General features: G+C 37.7%; 1 protein-coding gene across 2 annotated transcripts in view; it reads right to left on the reverse strand.

The window, feature by feature from the left end:
• Window positions 1-10,850: 10,850 nt before the first annotated feature.
• triqk (triple QxxK/R motif containing) overlaps window positions 10,851-18,624 on the reverse strand; it is a 26,821-nt gene continuing 19,047 nt past the window's right edge. For both annotated transcript variants that reach the window (XM_014005792.1, XM_014005791.1), the window contains one exon: window positions 10,851-12,584. In XM_014005792.1, coding sequence (XP_013861246.1) covers window positions 12,477-12,584 — 108 coding nt within the window. In that variant the 3' untranslated portion in view covers window positions 10,851-12,476. The remainder of the gene's footprint in view (window positions 12,585-18,624) is intronic.

Raw genomic sequence — 18,624 nt, forward strand, 5'->3', positions numbered from 1 at the left:
TATATACTTACAAGCACCTTACCTGAGAATCATTTGCTTAACAAGTCTTATGTTTCGTATGAGGCCTTTTGGGAGAGATTTGCTTCATTCGGTTACTTAAAACTTGTTTGTTGTGTCTTTGGTKCCACCTTTTAAATGGAGGATTTATGGCTGAGAAACATGTGGCAAACCCAGTCTGCACTGTCCCAGAATCCCATATTTCAGATCTGGAAGGCCCTCAAGAACTGGTACAGATAATGACRTTTACATTACTCATGACTTGAGGGCAAACAAACAAGTGAACCAATGGACCATGGCCAGAACTGGGTCGTTGCTGCTGTAACTACATATTTAATTGACTTGTAAGAAGTATTATGAATGTCAAAAACTCACACAAAAGATCAGCAAAAATAATAGAAACAGTGGGTGCAGCAAGTTCCAGGGGTCCTCCCAAATGCTTTTTGTGTCTGGTYAATGTGTGTAACTATGCCATATTTCATTCCTTTTCACCGATGCAATTSTGTCTTTCAGTGTATCAGCAGTAAACGTCCTTAAACTGTGTTAGAGAAAGCATTTAAAGTAAGCAGAATGAGGTTAAAATCCAAGTAGTACAGAAGTGGAACCGGTTACGGTTCAAAAAGGGTTTTTTTTATGTTTTCCAGCTCCGTCTGTTCTTGCCTTGTTTGTAGATTTTGCTTTAGCGAGGAGTTTGAGTTAAAACCACAATGAATGACCTATTAGAAGCAGCTAGTTTAGATTTTATACTCAGCTGTTACTTTTACAACACAATAATTCTGAATTGCACCTCTGCAACACTGCAGTGAAACYTCAGTGGATAGTTTAAAACTTTCAAAATGGGGTTTCAGTGGAAACAATTAACATCTTACCTGTTATTGACKTTTTGGCATCAAACAACCTGCTTGTTAGCTGTCTTCTTCTGGACTGAAAGAGATTTATGGAAAAAAAAATCTGGTTTATTATAAAACCAGATTTGGTGCTATTATTTTGAAAGCCATCTCACTGACATATACAGTATGTCAGGAGCTTCCTGTGTGGTGTAATCAGAGTCTGAGAGCAATATAAGGGTTATTGTTGTGTTAGAATAAGTTTAAAAAGACTAAGACTGACGCAACATGTTGAGTTTTTAACAAGATGTTGACTTTCAAAGTGTTTATTTGTGGAGATGAGGAGCTCATAAAGGAGTAGTTGAACGTGTTAAGGTGCCCTGAGGGGGGAAAAAATAGAGTAGAGGAGAAATTAAAAAATGAGAGGTGGCAACAAATCCAGATCCTGTTTCACTGACAATCACCTGCCAGCTGCTTCACTTCTCAGGTGTGAAACATGACCACATTTTTAGTTTTCATAGAAAAAAACAAATCATAAAAATGAGTTTTTTAATGTTGCTGATTTGCTGCTGATGTTGGGAAAGTTACTATTTGAAACATTTATACTCATAAATACTAGTTCAATGTTTTTATTGTCCAGATGCAAAGTCTCCTCTTAGCAGCTAATAAAAACACTTTTATTGCTGATTATAAAATTTAGATTTGGCAGAATATAGTTCAGCCTGTTGGTCTAGTTCTCCACAAAAATCACTGTTCCGTAAAAGAAAACAAAAGTTGTCCACTTCTGATTTGAAAAAAGWTAGGTAATTTCAGACTGGGATGATGAGCTAATGGCTGGTCAGAACAGTGCCAAAACTAAAGTGGATGTTTTCCACCTTAAAACATCAATTTAAAAATTAGTATAGCAKTTCAAAGGAGCATGGGTTTATAGACTGAGATAGATGGGTGTGATCAGGATTTTGGATGAGTCAAAGGACAAATATGAGAAGGAAAKWCCCTCARTCAACCTGGTGTTAGATTTATTCATTTATTTATTTGTCAGAAAACAGCTGGAATTCATCTTTACATTGCAGCATCAGTGGTCAAGAGTGGGGAGGCAGGGTTAGGGTTAGGTCTGTGTGCTGGGGGGAGAAGAAAAAGGGCGTTTTAAGAGCAGACAGAGTTACATGTCTGTAGGTTAGARTAAGAAATTAAAGATGTGGGAGTTGACTGAACAGAAAAGTATGCCGGTAGTAAATCAGTGTAAATGCAGTTTGCTTTAAAGCTGCATTGAAAATCTTTGAAAATGCAGAGTTGTGCCTTAATAAGCAACAGGCAGAAAACATGAGTGCACAGAAATAGCTTGAAATTTCAATGATTTTCTGTGAACTTTTAGTTCTCACTGAGATCCAGGTGATAAAAGTCATTTTGTGACAAATATTCAGTCCAGCTGCGTTGGCAGGAGTTTACTTTGGGATAGATTTCACATCAAACACTTATGAAAACACGGATAGTTGTTAGCTCGAACATGGTGATTTATCAGACTCTGAGTCTCACTGTTTATTTTTGGGAAGAAAAGTGAGGAGGGTGGCTATAAAAATAAAAATGTAATCTGTTTGAAGAAAAACACTTCAAGTTGTCCGTTTCAGCTTTTGAAAAAAAAAAAAGCTGGTAGTAAAGCCACAAATTGTTATGTGTCTTATCATACATTGTGCTTTACTTAAAATTTAGGTTTTGGAACAAAAAAGTATTTTTAAATACATTTCAGTCTGATTTCCAGGGATATTATGTAGGCTGCAGACTTTAGAGTTTACAGTTWTTATTTTATGTTACCTTCATCATGTTGTAAGGAAACATTCAAATTGGAAGCCAGAGTMCTACGCAAAAAAAGTGATTGAGTTCTCCGTTAAATATTCATGATGGATTAGCGACCTGYCCAGGGTGTACCCCRCCCCTCCCACAGTGACYGCTGGAAAGGGGCACCAGTGACCCCCGTGACCCTRAAAGGAAGAAGCGGGTATAGAACCCCCCACATCTTTAAACAGTGTCTCCAGGAAATATTATCACTGAAGGAGAGGATATGACCTCATTATTGGGCGACACGAAGAAAWTCTAAAATTTCAGATGTAGAAACGTTAGTTTTGGTTGTGTCATATTAGAGTTGAGGCATGCAGCTAAATAATCCCTTAGAAATGCTTATTCTCACAACTTCAGCACAGTATAAAAACCACTGATTGCTCATTAGTAATACAAATATTCCAACATCTCAAACAATAGTAATTTCTGATAATTTGATTTGAATTTCAAGTAATAATTTGGAATACTTTATATTTTATTCACAGAAGTTTTCATGTTTCTATAAACCACATCACATTGGTTAGTAGCCTCAGCCTGTCATATATTTTCAGATAGAAAACATTCTGATTTCCAGGCACAAAACAAACAGAATGAAAGAGTGATTTAAAACAAAAGGCTCTCTTTTTTCTCTAATCGAACTGAATATAATCTCTCCTGACCTTTAGTGATGTGTAGCTCTGGGGGAAAGGACAGATAAAGGCTGGACACTGGTGAGCAAATAGAGAATGCTGTGTGTCGAGGAAAGAGGAGAAGGAGAGGAGGAGACTGAAACAAAGAACATATGTGTGGGTGCCTTTTGGCCTTCTGCTCTTGAGTGACAAGTCCTGCGACTCTTCTCTGTCCGGACAGAGGGCACCCATAAAAGACGATGAAGATCCTCTTACCACTTTGAAACAGCTCCACTGAGCTGCTGTTTTTCTTTACTTTTTTCTTTAGAGCTTCTGCTTTTTTGATGAGCAGGTAGACTCCAAAACTATTATAAACCAAAACGGGCTTAATAATCAAGAAACAGCTGTGCAGATGCCTGTAACATCTGCACAGCTGTTTTCAACCTCCGAAACCCTGGTGTTCTATGTGACCAGTCAATGTTTCCASACAGCCATTCATGATATTTGCTTAGAAACTGATTTTATTACTTGAGAATATCTTTAATTTGAGGGCTATATTAATTACATCAAACCTGGAGATGATTATCCATGTTTTTATCTCKTCTTGTTTAGACTATTGTAACTGTCTTTTTATTTGTTCTAACAAATCTGTAGTTGTTTCCACTTAATACAGAATGCTGCAGCAACGCTTTTAACAGGTAACAGAAGGGCACACATTTCATCAGTTTCATCCTCTTTACATTTGATACCTGTCAAACATAGAACTGATTTAAAAACTTTAGTCTGACTTTTTGAGCTCTTAATGGACAATATTTTATAGAAATGTTGAGTCCTTCCTCTTCTGGTCGCAATCTTCCATCTTCAGGGCAAGATCTCCTGAAGGTTCTAAAAACCCAGCTGAATGAGGCTGGCTCTACTCTAGGAAGCCTGAGACACATTATGCTTTTAAATCCTTCTTTTACACATTTAAATCATTCAATTTGGGTCTTTATAAAGTGTAAGTGCAATGTTTTGGTCTGAATTCCTCCTAATCRTAACTCCACAAGCCCATCTGTCACCCCTTTCCAACTCGTTTTAAGGCTGTCTCTTTAAATCCAAATGGGTTGCTTTTACACCCTGCCCACCTCCAGCTTCTGGACCGGTCCATTCTAGTTTGATAGAGGGGTTTTTGACTATATAGCGGCGCAGAAACTTTTTATTTACAAATGAATTAAAAGATGTCAGCAAGTGAAGACTTGTCCATCGRGCCTTRCATGTTGGAGCCAGAGTCTGACCCAGAGCCAGAAGAGAATGTATTTATTGTATATATGTATATTTTTTTATTATTTTAAAATAAATCAATAAAGTTAAAAAAGAATAAAGACCACCTAATTTTAGTTAAGTCCAGACTTTATTTAGAAATTCCATCACAAATATTGTGACGCAATAGTTCAGAAAACTTCATCGAAAAAAGAGAAAACCGAACAAGTTGAAAAATACAGCGGGTAAAATATGTATTGAACACGTCAACATTTTTCTCAGTAAATATATTACTAGAGGTGCTAATGACATGAAATTTTCACCAGATGTTGGTAACAACCCAAGTGATCCATACATACAAAGAAATCAAACCACAAAAGTCCAGAAATGAAGTTATTTGTAATAATGTGGAATGGCACAGGGAAAAAGTATTGAACACATGAAGAAAGGGAGGTGTAAAAAGGCATGGAAAGCCAAGACACCAGCTGAACTCGCTCAGTAATTAGAAAGCAAGCCTGCCCCTTGTCAGTGCAAGTTAATATCAGCTGGTTCAGTCCCAAATGATGGCCAGGTATCACACAAGAAACATCTGATGATGGGTAAAAGTAAAGAGCTCTCTCAAGACCTTCACAACCTTATTGTTGCAAAGCATAATGATGGCATCGGTTACAGAAGAATGTCTAAACTTCTGAAGGTTCCAGTGAGCACTGTTGGGGYCATAATTCAGAAGTGGAAAGAACATTATTTCACCACAAACTGACCACGACCAGGTGCTCCTCACAAGATTTCTGACAGAGGAGTGAAAAGAATTATCAGAAGAGTTGTCCAAGAGCCAAGGACCACTTGTGGAGAGCTTCAGAAAGACCTGGAATTATCAGGTACGGTTGTTTCAAAGAAAACAATAAGTAATGCACTGAACCACCATGGCCTGTATGCACGCTCACCACGCAAGACTCCACTGCTGAAGAAACAGCATGTTGAAGCTCCTTTAAAGTTTGCTGCACAACATTTAAACAAGCCTGTGAAATACTGGGAGAATATAGTCTGGTCAGATGAGACCAACATTGAACTGTTTGGATGCCAGAATACACATCATGTTTGGAGGTCAAATGGCACTGCATATCACCCCAAAAACACCATACAAACATCATGGTGTGGGGCTGTTTTTCAGCATACGGTACTGGCAAACTTCAAATAACTGAAGGAAGGATGAGTGGAAAAATGTACAGAGACATTCTTGATAAAAATCTKCTTCCATCTACCAGGATGATGAAGATGAAACGTGGCTGGACATTTCAGCAAGACAATGAGCCCAAACACAAAGCCAAGGAAACTCTCAGTTGGTTTCAGAGAAAGAAACTAAAGCTGCTGGAATGGCCCAGCCAATCACCTGACCTGAATCCAACAGAAAATCTATGGAAAGAACTAAAGATCAGAGTTCATAGAAGAGGTCCACGAAACCTTCAAGATTTGAAGACTGTTTGTGTGGAAGAATGGGCCAAAATCACACCTGAGCAATGCATGCCACTAGTTTCTCCATACAGGAGGCGTCTTGAAGCTGTCATTGACAACAAAGGCTTTTGTACAAAGTATTAGATAAATTTCAGTAAGTGTGTTCAATAATTTTTCCCTGAGCCATTCCACATTATTACAAATAACTTCATTTCTGGACATTTATGGTTGCTTTCTTTGTATGTATGGATCACTTGGGTTGTTACCGACATCCGGTGAAAATTTCTTGTCATTAGCACCTCTAGTAATATATTTCCTGAGAAAAATGGTGACGTGTTCAAAACTTATTTTACCTGCTGTATGACCCAGAAAGAATTTAAGGATATTTTTGCAGCACTGAAAAAACTAAATTCAAATATTCTGCATGCACAGCGACTCCAAGTACACAACAAAATGTATTTAATGGCTAAAAAAGAGGATTTTGTATGACATGTCCCATGGACACTGTTGTTCAAACAAGCTTTTAGTGTGTTACTTAATGTTTAAGATACTAACTTGTTTTTCATATGATTTTATGCTTATATTTTGTGTTTGTATTTTAGTTTTGCTCTTTTTGGAGCATGATGTCCATTTTTGAAAAGTGCTATATAAATAAAATATTACTTGACTTTGTGCCCTCACGTCCTTAAGTGTCAAGATTTGTATGATATTTTTTTGGTATTTTTAATAATAGGTTTAGTTTCCTTATGTTGTTCTGTCACTGGTCTCTCAGCTCAGGCTTCTTCAGTTTAGTTCAGTGTACATCATTGTTCAATTTCTGCCCAATTTGTAATTACAGGTAAAGGTATGCCTAATAAAGAAACTGATAATTTAGTCAGCACTTAAAAATGTTAAAGTAGTGAAATCCTTTTTAAATGTGGCATTTAGTATCGAGGAAACAATCAAGTGAGCTACCTGAGTGCACACATCACTGCTTGCTAACTTTCTGGAACAGTGATTCACTGAGGGAGAAGAAGGGACTTAAGCCCGCCTTACTTATTGCAGTAAACACCACAACTGTTGGAAAAATCCAAACAAAATCGTGTTGATGTTATTCCCTGAGGTAATTCCACGCTCACTGATGCATGGCCAAACACACCGTACTGAGACGGCACAGCAACTTATCTATCTCTGTTTGCTGAATGGATTTCATTTTGCCTTTTTCATGCACACAAAGGCACAAAGGGTTTGATGGTCCTGATAAGGAGGCCAACAAGTCAAACTTATATCAGATATTTGAACACATTAATGTGTATTTTCTTTGGCTTCTGAAATTGAATTTTCCAAAGCATTTTATTTAAAGCAACCTATGTACCAAATGTTTTGATTTGAATACTTTGCTAAATCTAATGTGTGCTTTAGCGATTAACGTAATGTGCAAACCCCTTCTATATATTCCTGTTTTCTACAAGAGGCTTTAGTTCCAGGTAAATCGGTCTCAAGTGGGTCTTAGTTGGATGGTTCACTCAGGGCGTCAGGTCTCCTGGGAACTGCCGGATAGTATGTCAGCTACTACTTCCTCCTTCAGTCGGTAACAGGAACTGGCTGCTTTCCAGTCTGCTCCTGTGTGTGTGTTGTTGTTAGGAGACTGGGCAAGAAGCCCAGGTGCAGCTGAGCCCAGGTGTTCCTCTGTAAGGAACACAAACAGCACGTGCAAACATGAAGGGACAGACAGGCAAATGGAGAGGGATTGGTATCAGAGAGCACACCTGTTGATCACCTGCCCTATCGGCTCATGACACACCGATTCAGGATGTAGCACTTATAAACACATACACACACCTAACAGACGCCTTGGCACATTTTCTTTATAGTCAAGTCCTGCATCACACTGCAGACAGTGTCAGTCAGTAGTAGTATGATTTCCTTATATTCTCAGAAGTCCTACTTTTGAGTTTTTGTAACATTTTTTGTCGCTCTCTGCTCCCCCGCTAAGTTCTTCAGTCCCTGCATCATTAGGCAACACATCACAGATTAAGAGGGTGAAGGGAGGCTGGGATGTGCAGAACTAAGTCTGGCATTACTACACACCTCACAAAGCACAGGGGAGTTTCTAATCCACTGCACAGCATAATCCTGCTAATGCATTCATATCAGACATGCAGGAAACTGATGTGGGCTGAGAGCTAGATGCTGGAAGCGTTACTGTAGAGCTCTGTACTGACATTTTTGTTTTTGACATCGCAGTCCAGTTGGAGTTTAGACTGCAGGACAAAAGCTTGTACGCACAAAAACATGTAGTTTGACTTTAAGTGTGCATTTAGTTCTTATCAGTGTACAAATAGACGGCTTTGTGAAGCTGCAGCTGTTGTTTTTGGATAAATTGSCCAAGTCAAACAGAGGCAGCTCACCAACACATTGGTGTGTGTYGACACACAACTGACTGAATGAGCTGGATTACAAGTTTATCATTAGTTAGATCCAGATCCATGTGTTGCACCCTCCCAGTCACAATTCATGTATACCCACATCAGCTCTGTGACTACCTTCAAAGGCACAACTCTAACGGGTCAACTTCCTTGGTATTTAACATACTGTACAATGCTGATGAATAATTAAGACAGATTTGGTTCAATTTGTCTCRTCTCCTGTCATCTTGTCAGTAAGAATAAATCTTTAAAATAAAATTACTGAAGAAATGAAATTCTGTACATTAACTGGGGGGTGGGAATATGGTGTTATTTTCCAGGCACATTACCTTCAGTTGTTATGAAAATGCTGTATATATTAAAAATATGTTTGACTTTGTATCTAAAYGCCTTGCAATTGGGCTATGTCTCTTTGAGAACCTCCTACCATTTACTCCAATTGATTTATTTGGCATTCGTCTTCCACATTCTGTACTCATTCATTTCAGTTATCTTTGCAAGATTGTTTTTATTTATGCTTTTACTATCATTCGACATCCACGACCCCCTGCCAGTTATGAAGAATTTAGTGATGGTGAGGAAGAAGGAAGAGGACATTAAATGTGCGACCACCAGTAGCACTTTCTGACATRCACCATCAGTTCTGTCTCTTCGCCATATTTGCCTAATGGAGGCAGAGCAGAGTGTGTTTGAAAGAGAGCTGGGTCTTTCCTGTCTTGGAAAGAAATTCTGTGCACGTGCATGTGTGCGATAGAGATAGGGACTAAATGAGCTTGTGGAGGGTCTGACCCCCCCTCGTTTCTCACCGGTCCGTCAGAGAGACTGACCGCTTCACTGGAGCATGGCCACAGGCAYGGTGCTGAATGCTGAAAATAAGTGGCACTAACACCATTCCAAAACCAAACTGAAACAAAACGTTCAATCTATAAAGTAACTAAGTACAAATACTTTGTTACTGTACTTAAGTAGAATTTTTGGGTATCTATACTTTACTTGAGTAATGATTTTTTAGTCTACTTTTTACTTCTACTTACATTTTCACACAATTATCTGTACTTTCTACTCCTTTCCTTTTTTTTAAAAAAAAAGCAAGAAGTAGAAAGTCGTTACTTTGATTTAATTTTTGCTTGTTTTCATTCCAGCTTGTTATTGTAAAAAATAAATAATATCCATATAAATTGTGCCTCCTACATAGAGTGAATTTAATTGTGGTTGAATGAGAAGTATACATATACTGTATAAAACTCTGATACTGTATTAAGCAAATCATGTCACACTCCAGCAGGACATAATCATTAAAATAAAAGGACTGTACTTAAGAAGTATTTGTATTTCATGAATTATAGTATTGCATTTGGCCGCAGCCTTCGGATAGATTTTCATTTTGGGGAAAATGTTTGGACACCCTTGATTATATGTATAAAAAACTGAAACAGCTAGATTATTGCATACTAAATTTAACATAAATTATTTTTAATACGATGTAGTCATTTCTGCATTTTTTTMTTTTTWKGGAGGTCACCCCCTAATAAATGTCCTTAAGTAAAATCTAACTGCTCATTTTAAATCAATACTTTTACTTTTAATACTTAAGTACAAAAAATAACAGATACTTCAAGACTTTTACTCAAGTAATATTCCTAAAGGAGACTTTAACATTTAGCAAAGTAATTTTTTGGTAAGATATTTGTACTTTTACTCAAGTATCACTTTGTGGTATTTTATACAGCTGGTGATGTCACATTTTTGTTTAGAGAAAAATCTAAATTGAAGCCAAGACTAGCGTGTTCTAAATACACACCGTCTGGTTCATTTATAATTATGATTCATGCCTCCGTAAACAGCCACGCACATATTCGTATGTTTCCCATCGCTGCAAGAGTGGGAAAGTGTGGCTCTGTACATGCCCTGTGTATATGTAAGATGGTGCAAATGCTAGTTGCAGGCAAAGCATAATTACTCTTGGTGACAAAGCTTACATGACTAATGAGCAGAGTTTGGGTGCTGGGTGTCTGGCTCATTTGTCACAGGTTGGTAGGTAAAACTTCAGCTCCGGCGGATTGCTGTTAAGGTAATGCTAATGGCTCTTACAGAGCTACTGCCTGATTAATTTCCTGCTTGAGCACTGACAGTTGGAAGATAAATGTCACATGACCTGAAATGATGTCACTCCTATGTCCCTCTGTCGTTGCAAGTATGTACTGGAAAAAGATACATTTGAGCCTTTAAGTCTTAATTCTATTAAGGTTATACTGGTTCTCAAGGGCCATTCTCCTGCATGTTTTACTTGTTTCTCTAATCCACCTGATCTGACTGAAATGGTAATTACCAGGCTTCTGCAGAACTTGAAGAGGTTATTCAATCACTGAATCAGGTGTTAGAGCAGGGAAAAGAGTAAAACATGCTGGGTAGYGGCTCCCGAGGACCAGGATTGTCCACCTATGGGCTAACATGGTTTTGTTGAAAGTAGTCATCACACAATCTTGAAAGTTCTTCATATTTTATTATCACAGTATTGTCTTACATTCCAAAATAGAAAAGCTGACAACTCGTGCAACACAAAATTGAAAAGTCTCAAAATCAACAAAATTTAGTAACAGAATAAACCATGATGCAACGATTAAAACTGTCATGCATCCCCATCTGAACCAATACATTAAGCTGCAAGATTCCTCCCACCATTCTGATGTCAAAGCTCTTGTAGTTGGTAATGGTGGCCTTTTTAGATAACAGGTGTCATGTTTGAAGGCCTATTAGAGCTGCCTGACTATTGTTCCACATGCGAGTGACTCGGGGTTGGAGGAGGGTCTGGATGTACCAGAGCTGTCGGGTGAGGGTACGGGTGCATGCTAATCATAATGGTTTCTTTGACATGTAGTCTTTCACAAGAGGTCGGGAGGTTATGGGAGAAAAAGAGGGAAAAAAGGCAAAAAAAAAAAAAACTGAAAGCTTGAAAATCGGTCTCACATTTCAGGAAGCATTTCTGCAACAGAACACAATCAGACAMAGATTTAAGACTTATTTTCGTTTAAGAATGAGAAAGAAGCTAGGAATGAGCAGAATCTCAAGGCCTCTTGTGTATTTGTTATTGCCCTCAAAGTACTTTGTAAAAAATGTCAATTAAAATTTCCAGATAACACATAACTGCATCGTTTTTAGGTGTAGTGGACAGGAGCAAAAAAGCCAAGTTTTTTTTGTGATGAATTAAAAGAAATACTCGGGCTTAAACAGCTGATTGAAGGTCAGATGTTGCACCTCGCAGGACGGAGACGTTTCACTCATCTTTATGCAGACATCATACATTCATTAAGWTGACATCAGTCTGGACAAATTGGAAAAATGTAAACACATTCCTTCAAAAAAGTTAAATAAATCAGCTCACCTTGAGTAAGTCATCACTCATCTCCATAATTTCAATCCAAATGTAAGAACCAGATCACATTTACATTGATTCTCCTAMACACGTCTGCCTCCATGCGTGTGCAGACGTTGCACTGCATCATTCTGTATTCTGCACACATGTTCAATCAGCACCGTGGCTTCGTGGATTCTAATCTCACACTTTGTGATCCGGAGATATTTGCGAGGAGGTGGTTTGTGCACTGGAATGTGAGTAAAGTGTTTGTCTGAATGTGACAGGAGCTGCAGCAGCAGATTTACATTTTTCTATTAATGGGGGAAAGAAAAATAAAAAAATAAAAATGGGACGTAACCGTGCAGAATATGATTAACGGCGCCTACTGTAGTCTGCACCACAGTTTGGAACTCAGAATTCAGAATAGAGGTTTAAACTTTGCTCTTTTAACCTGAGGAAAACGTAAAAAAAACAGTCTTTAATTTATGTTTTAACTGATTAACAAAAAAACACTTAAATGACTAAGATAGAACACATGAGCTCAAAAAAGCTTCTGTCACCATGTTGCATAAAAGATGTAAAAGATAAAGGATGGCTAAATTGGCCAACCCCAAATCGAGAAAAAATATATTTTGCATATTTTTTGCAGCCGTTTAGATTTTCACGAGGACACATTAGCCTTGTGCTTGTAGTTTTTTATGATCCCAACTTGTCCGTATATCAAAATCTGTTTGGTCCACCCTCCAAACATTTCTTAATCCATGTCCACATCAAGGTTGATCTCGGTACTCAGGTTCAAGTAGAAGAAGGCGTAAACACAGAGCACAAAGAACAGAATGGCTGCCACGACCAGGAATGCATCCTGAAAAACAAACAAAAAAAACAACAACACTTGAACAGATTCAAGTGATTAAACAAATCAAACTGTTGTAAAGTGAGTCATCAGATAGAGAAGACGTTACGCCACCATCTCAAACTCTTATGCAACTAAAATCAAAGTTTTTATCAGATTTGGAAGCTGCGATGCATGGAAACAAAAGCAAAACTAACAGGTTAGTTTCCTCTTTTCTCCAAGATGTTTTAAACTGGAAAACAGAAGGGGGGGGGTTGTTTTAGAGAGAGCAAATCTGGTCAGTCGCACCCAGCTAAATACTCAAAATGCATGTGATCTTATTTTGGAGTTAGAAGTTCTCTCTGTAATTATGGCCAACAGCTTTACTGAGCTTCACATGCATAAACATTCACACAGAAAACACAGAAAATCAGAATATAACCCACATGAAGACAGTGTAACACTAACTGAGCTTGCTACTTTTGGTGTGTTTTACATGGAAAAAATTGACAGCTGAAATGTTTTATGTAGCACCAAAGTCTCCAAACATGACCTGAGGAGAGGTAAGTGCTCAAAGATTTTTTTACCCCTGACTTCACTTTTAGAAGGCAGCTAATGGTGTCTGGTGCAACTAAACTTGAAAAACGTTTTTATTTGAATAAAAATAAAATAGACTATTGGTTACAATAAGCAGGAAGAATGRGGGGAAAAAAACACAAAAACATTGTTGAAATTTGTATTCTGAACGTGCCTGATCACAGCAAATGATCTGTTTATATGTGAATAATTTATTCACACTCATTTATACTCATTTTCTGCATGATTGCCGACAAACCCGATTTTGTGTCTGACTTTCAGTCAACATTTACTTCAGTTTGTGATAAGTGTTTTTATGCACAAATCTAAAAAAATCAACTTTGGTGCAAAACTTCAATTTCTTTCCTTTTCTTTGATTGAACAAACAGCCTCTCAAGTTAAAATACAGTGTATTTGTGCAGTTATAAAAATATTTTGTCTTTATTTCATTGTTCAGTCATTTAGTGGCTCCATAAAGTCTTATCTATTGCTAAGATGGAGTTGATTTGATCTTTATCAAACAGCTGTGGTATAAATTAGGTTAAACACATTTTTATCTAATCATTTCTGCTGTCAAACGATTCTTTTTGTTATCAGTTTGCTACATTTTAATCAAACCAGAATATAACCTTTAAGTTCATGTTTTGACATTCTAATTTTCAAATCATCTTTTCAAAAGCATTTTGCGTTTTCTACATTTTTTTTTTTTTACTCCTGTAGCAGAAAACAGAAGCAAGGGGCCGATGGAAGGCCACAGCAGCAGAAACAGATGTGTTTTCAAACGGAGCCGTGTTTGTGTGGAAACGGTTTCGGACTCTTTAAAGTAAAACAAGCCAACTCGGTGGGAGTTCTGTTTCTGACGCATCCATCTGCGCTTTAATGACAAACACTCAGCTGCTTCCAGGGATTCTCTGCAGGAAACCATCACATGTTGAAAAGAACGTAAGAGGAGGTGACAGCGATGATAAATACGGAATCCATCTTTTATAAATAGCAGAAAGACTGTAGATAATAATTCCATTAAACCAAGATAAGACAAACAGATATGCTTTCTAAAAAAACAGAAATACTTATTTTTTGAGGTTTGTAAAATGTGGACTAATTTAAAAAGTAGAAAGAGGAATTCTAATTATGTTGTTACCTCAAGATAAAGATTATTTTCTTCAGTTAATAAATTCAGTTTTAATGTAAAAATGATTTGCAGTAAAATTATTTAAAAAAATCTTTATCAGAACAAGAGGTTTTTAATATAAACCTTCAGGTTTTTTTATGTTTTCTTGATGTAAAAATAATAAATTTTCTGGTTTATGTGTTGAAGGCCATTCATTCTTTTTGAGTTTCCTGTTACAAACTWATGTGCCACCCGGAAAAAAGACCACAAATTTCACAATAACGACTCACAAACTGATTAATATAACTCAGCTATAGTTTGGTTAAAGATGAGGTGAAGTTTCCTATAAATGTTTTCAGGTAAAAACGAATGATTCTTAGGTTTCTCTGAGTTTAACGGAACATTTAACCACACGTTTACAATTTCTGGCAGATCATTATAAAGTTGCCTACATTTRGTCAGGATGACCATTAGTTGTCGATTTTACACGCCACATGTTTTCTATTTAGACTGTGCTTTCTGGTAAGTTCATAAAATCAAAATTGTGACCAGATGTTTGCTTCAAAAACAAATCGTGTGTTTTCACCCCGTCACGGCAGACTTCTGCCATCCTCTGCAATATCTGCCAACATGTCACAGCGACGTTAGCATAACGTCCCTCCCACAGCTCAGCAAAACAGAGCTACGTGACACCATTTATTATTCTTCAACTTTACAGGAGTTGTAAGCTGTAACTGTAAACTTATTCCATTAATGGCACTTCAAAAACCTAAACCTACTATAATTTTTGTAGGAAGCAAATTATATTTATTTCTGCATCCAGTCCATCTTGAAATAAGAAACAGAGCTTGAGGTCTTTTTAGTTTGCCTATATTTATATTTTTTGCCTGTTTCATAGGATGTGTAACATTTACGTGTGTTGTAATTTAGTGATAATTTGAGTCTTGGAAAGGACACTATTAAAAAAATAATGAGTTTTAATTTCCTTTCTAAATGAAGGTCAAAACAAATAAACAGATGCAATATTTTCCAGTTTCAAATTTTAAGGGCCAGACGTTGAAGGACCAATAGATTAAACTCTACCTGCACTTTTCTCAGTTCGCAGTAAAACTTTCTTCAACAATGAAAAACTGGCCTATTTTAAAAAGATTTTCTATTGGTTAATTGTCAAACAAATTGAGGCTTTCCAACAAAGTGGTATTCAAGTTGAAAATGGGAATTTGGAGCACTTGTTCATAATGTGGTGCTCACACGATTACAATCTTCATCAGCTGGAGTTTCATTAGGGGCACTCAGAGTATTGAACAATGCCAGTAATTCTTTATCAAGAGAACTCATTAGCTGCAAACTTTCTAATCAACACTAGAGAGCTTGGAGGGCTTTAAGAGAGTGCAGAGTGCAGTCTGATTGAAGGTTATGCAAAAAGAAATATTTGGTTTGAACTTAAGAATACACGTTACAAGCATAAGGTGACTGAAATCACTGCGGATATTAAGAATTTAATCCTCTGGCTACAAATGTTTTCTGTACACAATTAGTGGATTAGAAAGAAGGGGTACACGAGTCGAGACTAAATAATAGGAAAATTATAAAAAACATTCAAAAAACGTGACATTTTGACTTAATTATAAGTTCAATAACGTTCAAACGAAACAAGCAGAATCCAGCCCATCGGCAGAACTGCAAAGAGAAAAACAAGTGAAAATGAAAGAAGAAAAAAAAACAAGCGATAAGGATTAGCTCAAATGAGGGGTGGTGGGGGGCTAATAATAATAATAATTCCTCTCCGACTCAGACGATGGGGGTTGGGGGGATGACAATTAAAAGGCGTCAGCATCCACACAGCTATCCGTGCGCATGTTGTAGCGCCTAGTCATCAGCCGCATTGGTCTTCATTAGCCTCGGCCCACATTTATCTCTACCCAGCAGCCTCCAAACAGCTTAGAGTCCTTGCTTAATTGGAAAACTTTTAAATTTCATGCACTCTAGTTTCATATATTAACCGCCAGGCTTCCAGCCRCTTGATTTACTTTTCTATTTCGCCTGGGCCTACGAGAAACGGGAACCGTTATCGAATCACAAAGGCTTGATTGCTGCCCCGCTTGTTTTCTTGTGTTTTCTGGCAGCTTTGAAAATAAAACAAAGAGTGGGGTTTTTTTCTGCTGGTTTTGTCGACGGCGTTGCGAGGAAAATGTTTTGTTTCAGACAAAAGAGGAGTATTTCCCTGAATCTGACGGAACAAAAGAAGACGCAACACTGCAGTTCAGGTCCCACCCCCCCAACCCGCCCGCCTGCACTTCTTTATGAGAACAGCTGGTTACAGTAACTTGTCTATGAAAACAAGCTGGAGGGGTTTTGCTGCAAACACTCGAGCCGCAGAAAACACCTGCACTTGATTGAGATCATTGTTTTCGAGGAGAGTAGCCCACTGTGTCGACTCTCGCCCCGTCTCGCGTTTGCGCACTTGTATACGAGCGCACACAAATACACACCCTCAGACGCAAACGCGCGGCCTCTCTCGCCCACATTTTGATGGAGACCTCTGGATGGGGGGCCCCAAGCACATCATCATCTTCATCACGTTGCTCTCGGCAGCTGCAACAAACTCAGCATGCTGGGAGCCCGGTCCCYGTCGCCCTGGCGACAAGCCACATCTCAGCAGACGTCCCCTCATCTGGTCTGATTTTCATTCTCCTCCTGGGTTTGTTTGTGCGAGTGTGTGTGGGCATGTGTGCATCAGTCTGTACGCTCCTATGTGTTTGTGGCTGAATGTGGACACACAGAAGCTGCAAGAGACTGAWGCTGCTTTTAAACTGCGGTCATGATGCTCATCTTATTTTTAGTCAAAACAAAAACGCTCCAGACTTTTAGTGATTTTTGTCTGTATGATGATTTTTTTCTGCTTTGTGAGAGAAATTAGATATATTTGACATTTAACACAAATAGTGTTTTGAAAAAAAGTCATGAATGTTTAAAAAAATAAACACAGTTTAAAACTGTTCATTGTTCATAAAAAATGTTTTATACATAAATGCCTGGTCAAAATTATGTCAACTGAGCAGTAAATGTGTTTGTAAAACTGTGTAACTAGTTCCCACCTGCTTGTATGGATGTAGGAAGATAGTTGATTTAATTGATTTAATGAAATTAATTAATTATATCCATCAGTTTTCATGTGATTTTGCACTATTCCTGCAGCTCACCCTTTTTGACATTTAGGCATTTAAATTTTATTATTCAGCTGCATTTCAAAATGGAGTGAACTCAAATGAAAAAGATATCAAAATATGGAAGAGTTCAAATTGGGATGGGGGTTGGCAGCTAAACTTTCATCCAGATTTTTAGCAAATTTTCCCCTCATAGTTTTGGCTTTGTTTTTTAGTAAAGACGTTATTAATAATGAATTTGAATGACATAAAATTTCTTCATAAATTAATTTCACAAAAATACTTAAAACATATAACACAGAACTCAGAAAGTTTTAAGGAAAGGTTCAACAGGAGGGTATTAAAGAAAATTTAATGTTCAAGGCATTTCAGCGTTCTTTACAAGCAGTGGTGGGCACCAGCCCGCTAAAGCGCAAATCTGCTAATTGCGGACCTAAATATTTTGTTTGCGCTTTAGCGGTCTTATTAATTTTTAAAATTCATAAGTGGATTTGCACTTTCTAAAATTAAAATGCAGTACCGCTAATAACTAATTATCTACCAGTCATCATTATCTTGAACAGCGGAAGGTATGGCTGTCAATGAATCACAACACACATGATCTATCCAACAGCACCCCTCCCAGATAAACATACGTATTGGAAACGTATACATCCTTGCTGACTGTTGCTTTCGGTCATGGTTCTCATTTCCCACAATGCTTTGTGTCTGCTTACGTAGCAGGAAGGCAGTGTTTAGAACTCCCTGTCTCAGCTAAAACAGTTAATGTTTGTAATCCATACTAAAATTTTGTATGTATTGATTTATTTTACTTTACAAGCGGAGCTCCTTTTTTTAAAAAAAGAAGTTTAAATGCTGGAAATCAATACTTGACGTAATTGGTCAAAGCAATGGGGTTAGAGACGCCAAAATGATTTAAAGATGTTATGCTGATGAAGACTCATATCTAGTGGTCAACTAGAGCAACTACATGGAAAACTTTAAAATACAAGCTCTTATTTTGAAGGGAAGATACACTCACCGGCCACTTTATTAGGTACACCTGTCCAACTGCTCGTTAACACTTAATTTCTAATCAGCCAATCACATGGCGGCGACATGGTCAAGACAATCTCCTGCAGTTCAAACGGAGCATCAGTATGGGGAAGAAAGGTGATTTGAGTGCCTTTGAACGTGGCATGGTTGTTGGTGCCAGAAGGGCTGGTCTGAGTATTTC

The sequence above is a fragment of the Austrofundulus limnaeus genome, unplaced genomic scaffold (genome assembly GCF_001266775.1).
Source record: "Austrofundulus limnaeus strain Quisiro unplaced genomic scaffold, Austrofundulus_limnaeus-1.0 Scaffold32, whole genome shotgun sequence".
Taxonomy (NCBI): Eukaryota; Metazoa; Chordata; class Actinopteri; order Cyprinodontiformes; family Rivulidae; genus Austrofundulus; species Austrofundulus limnaeus.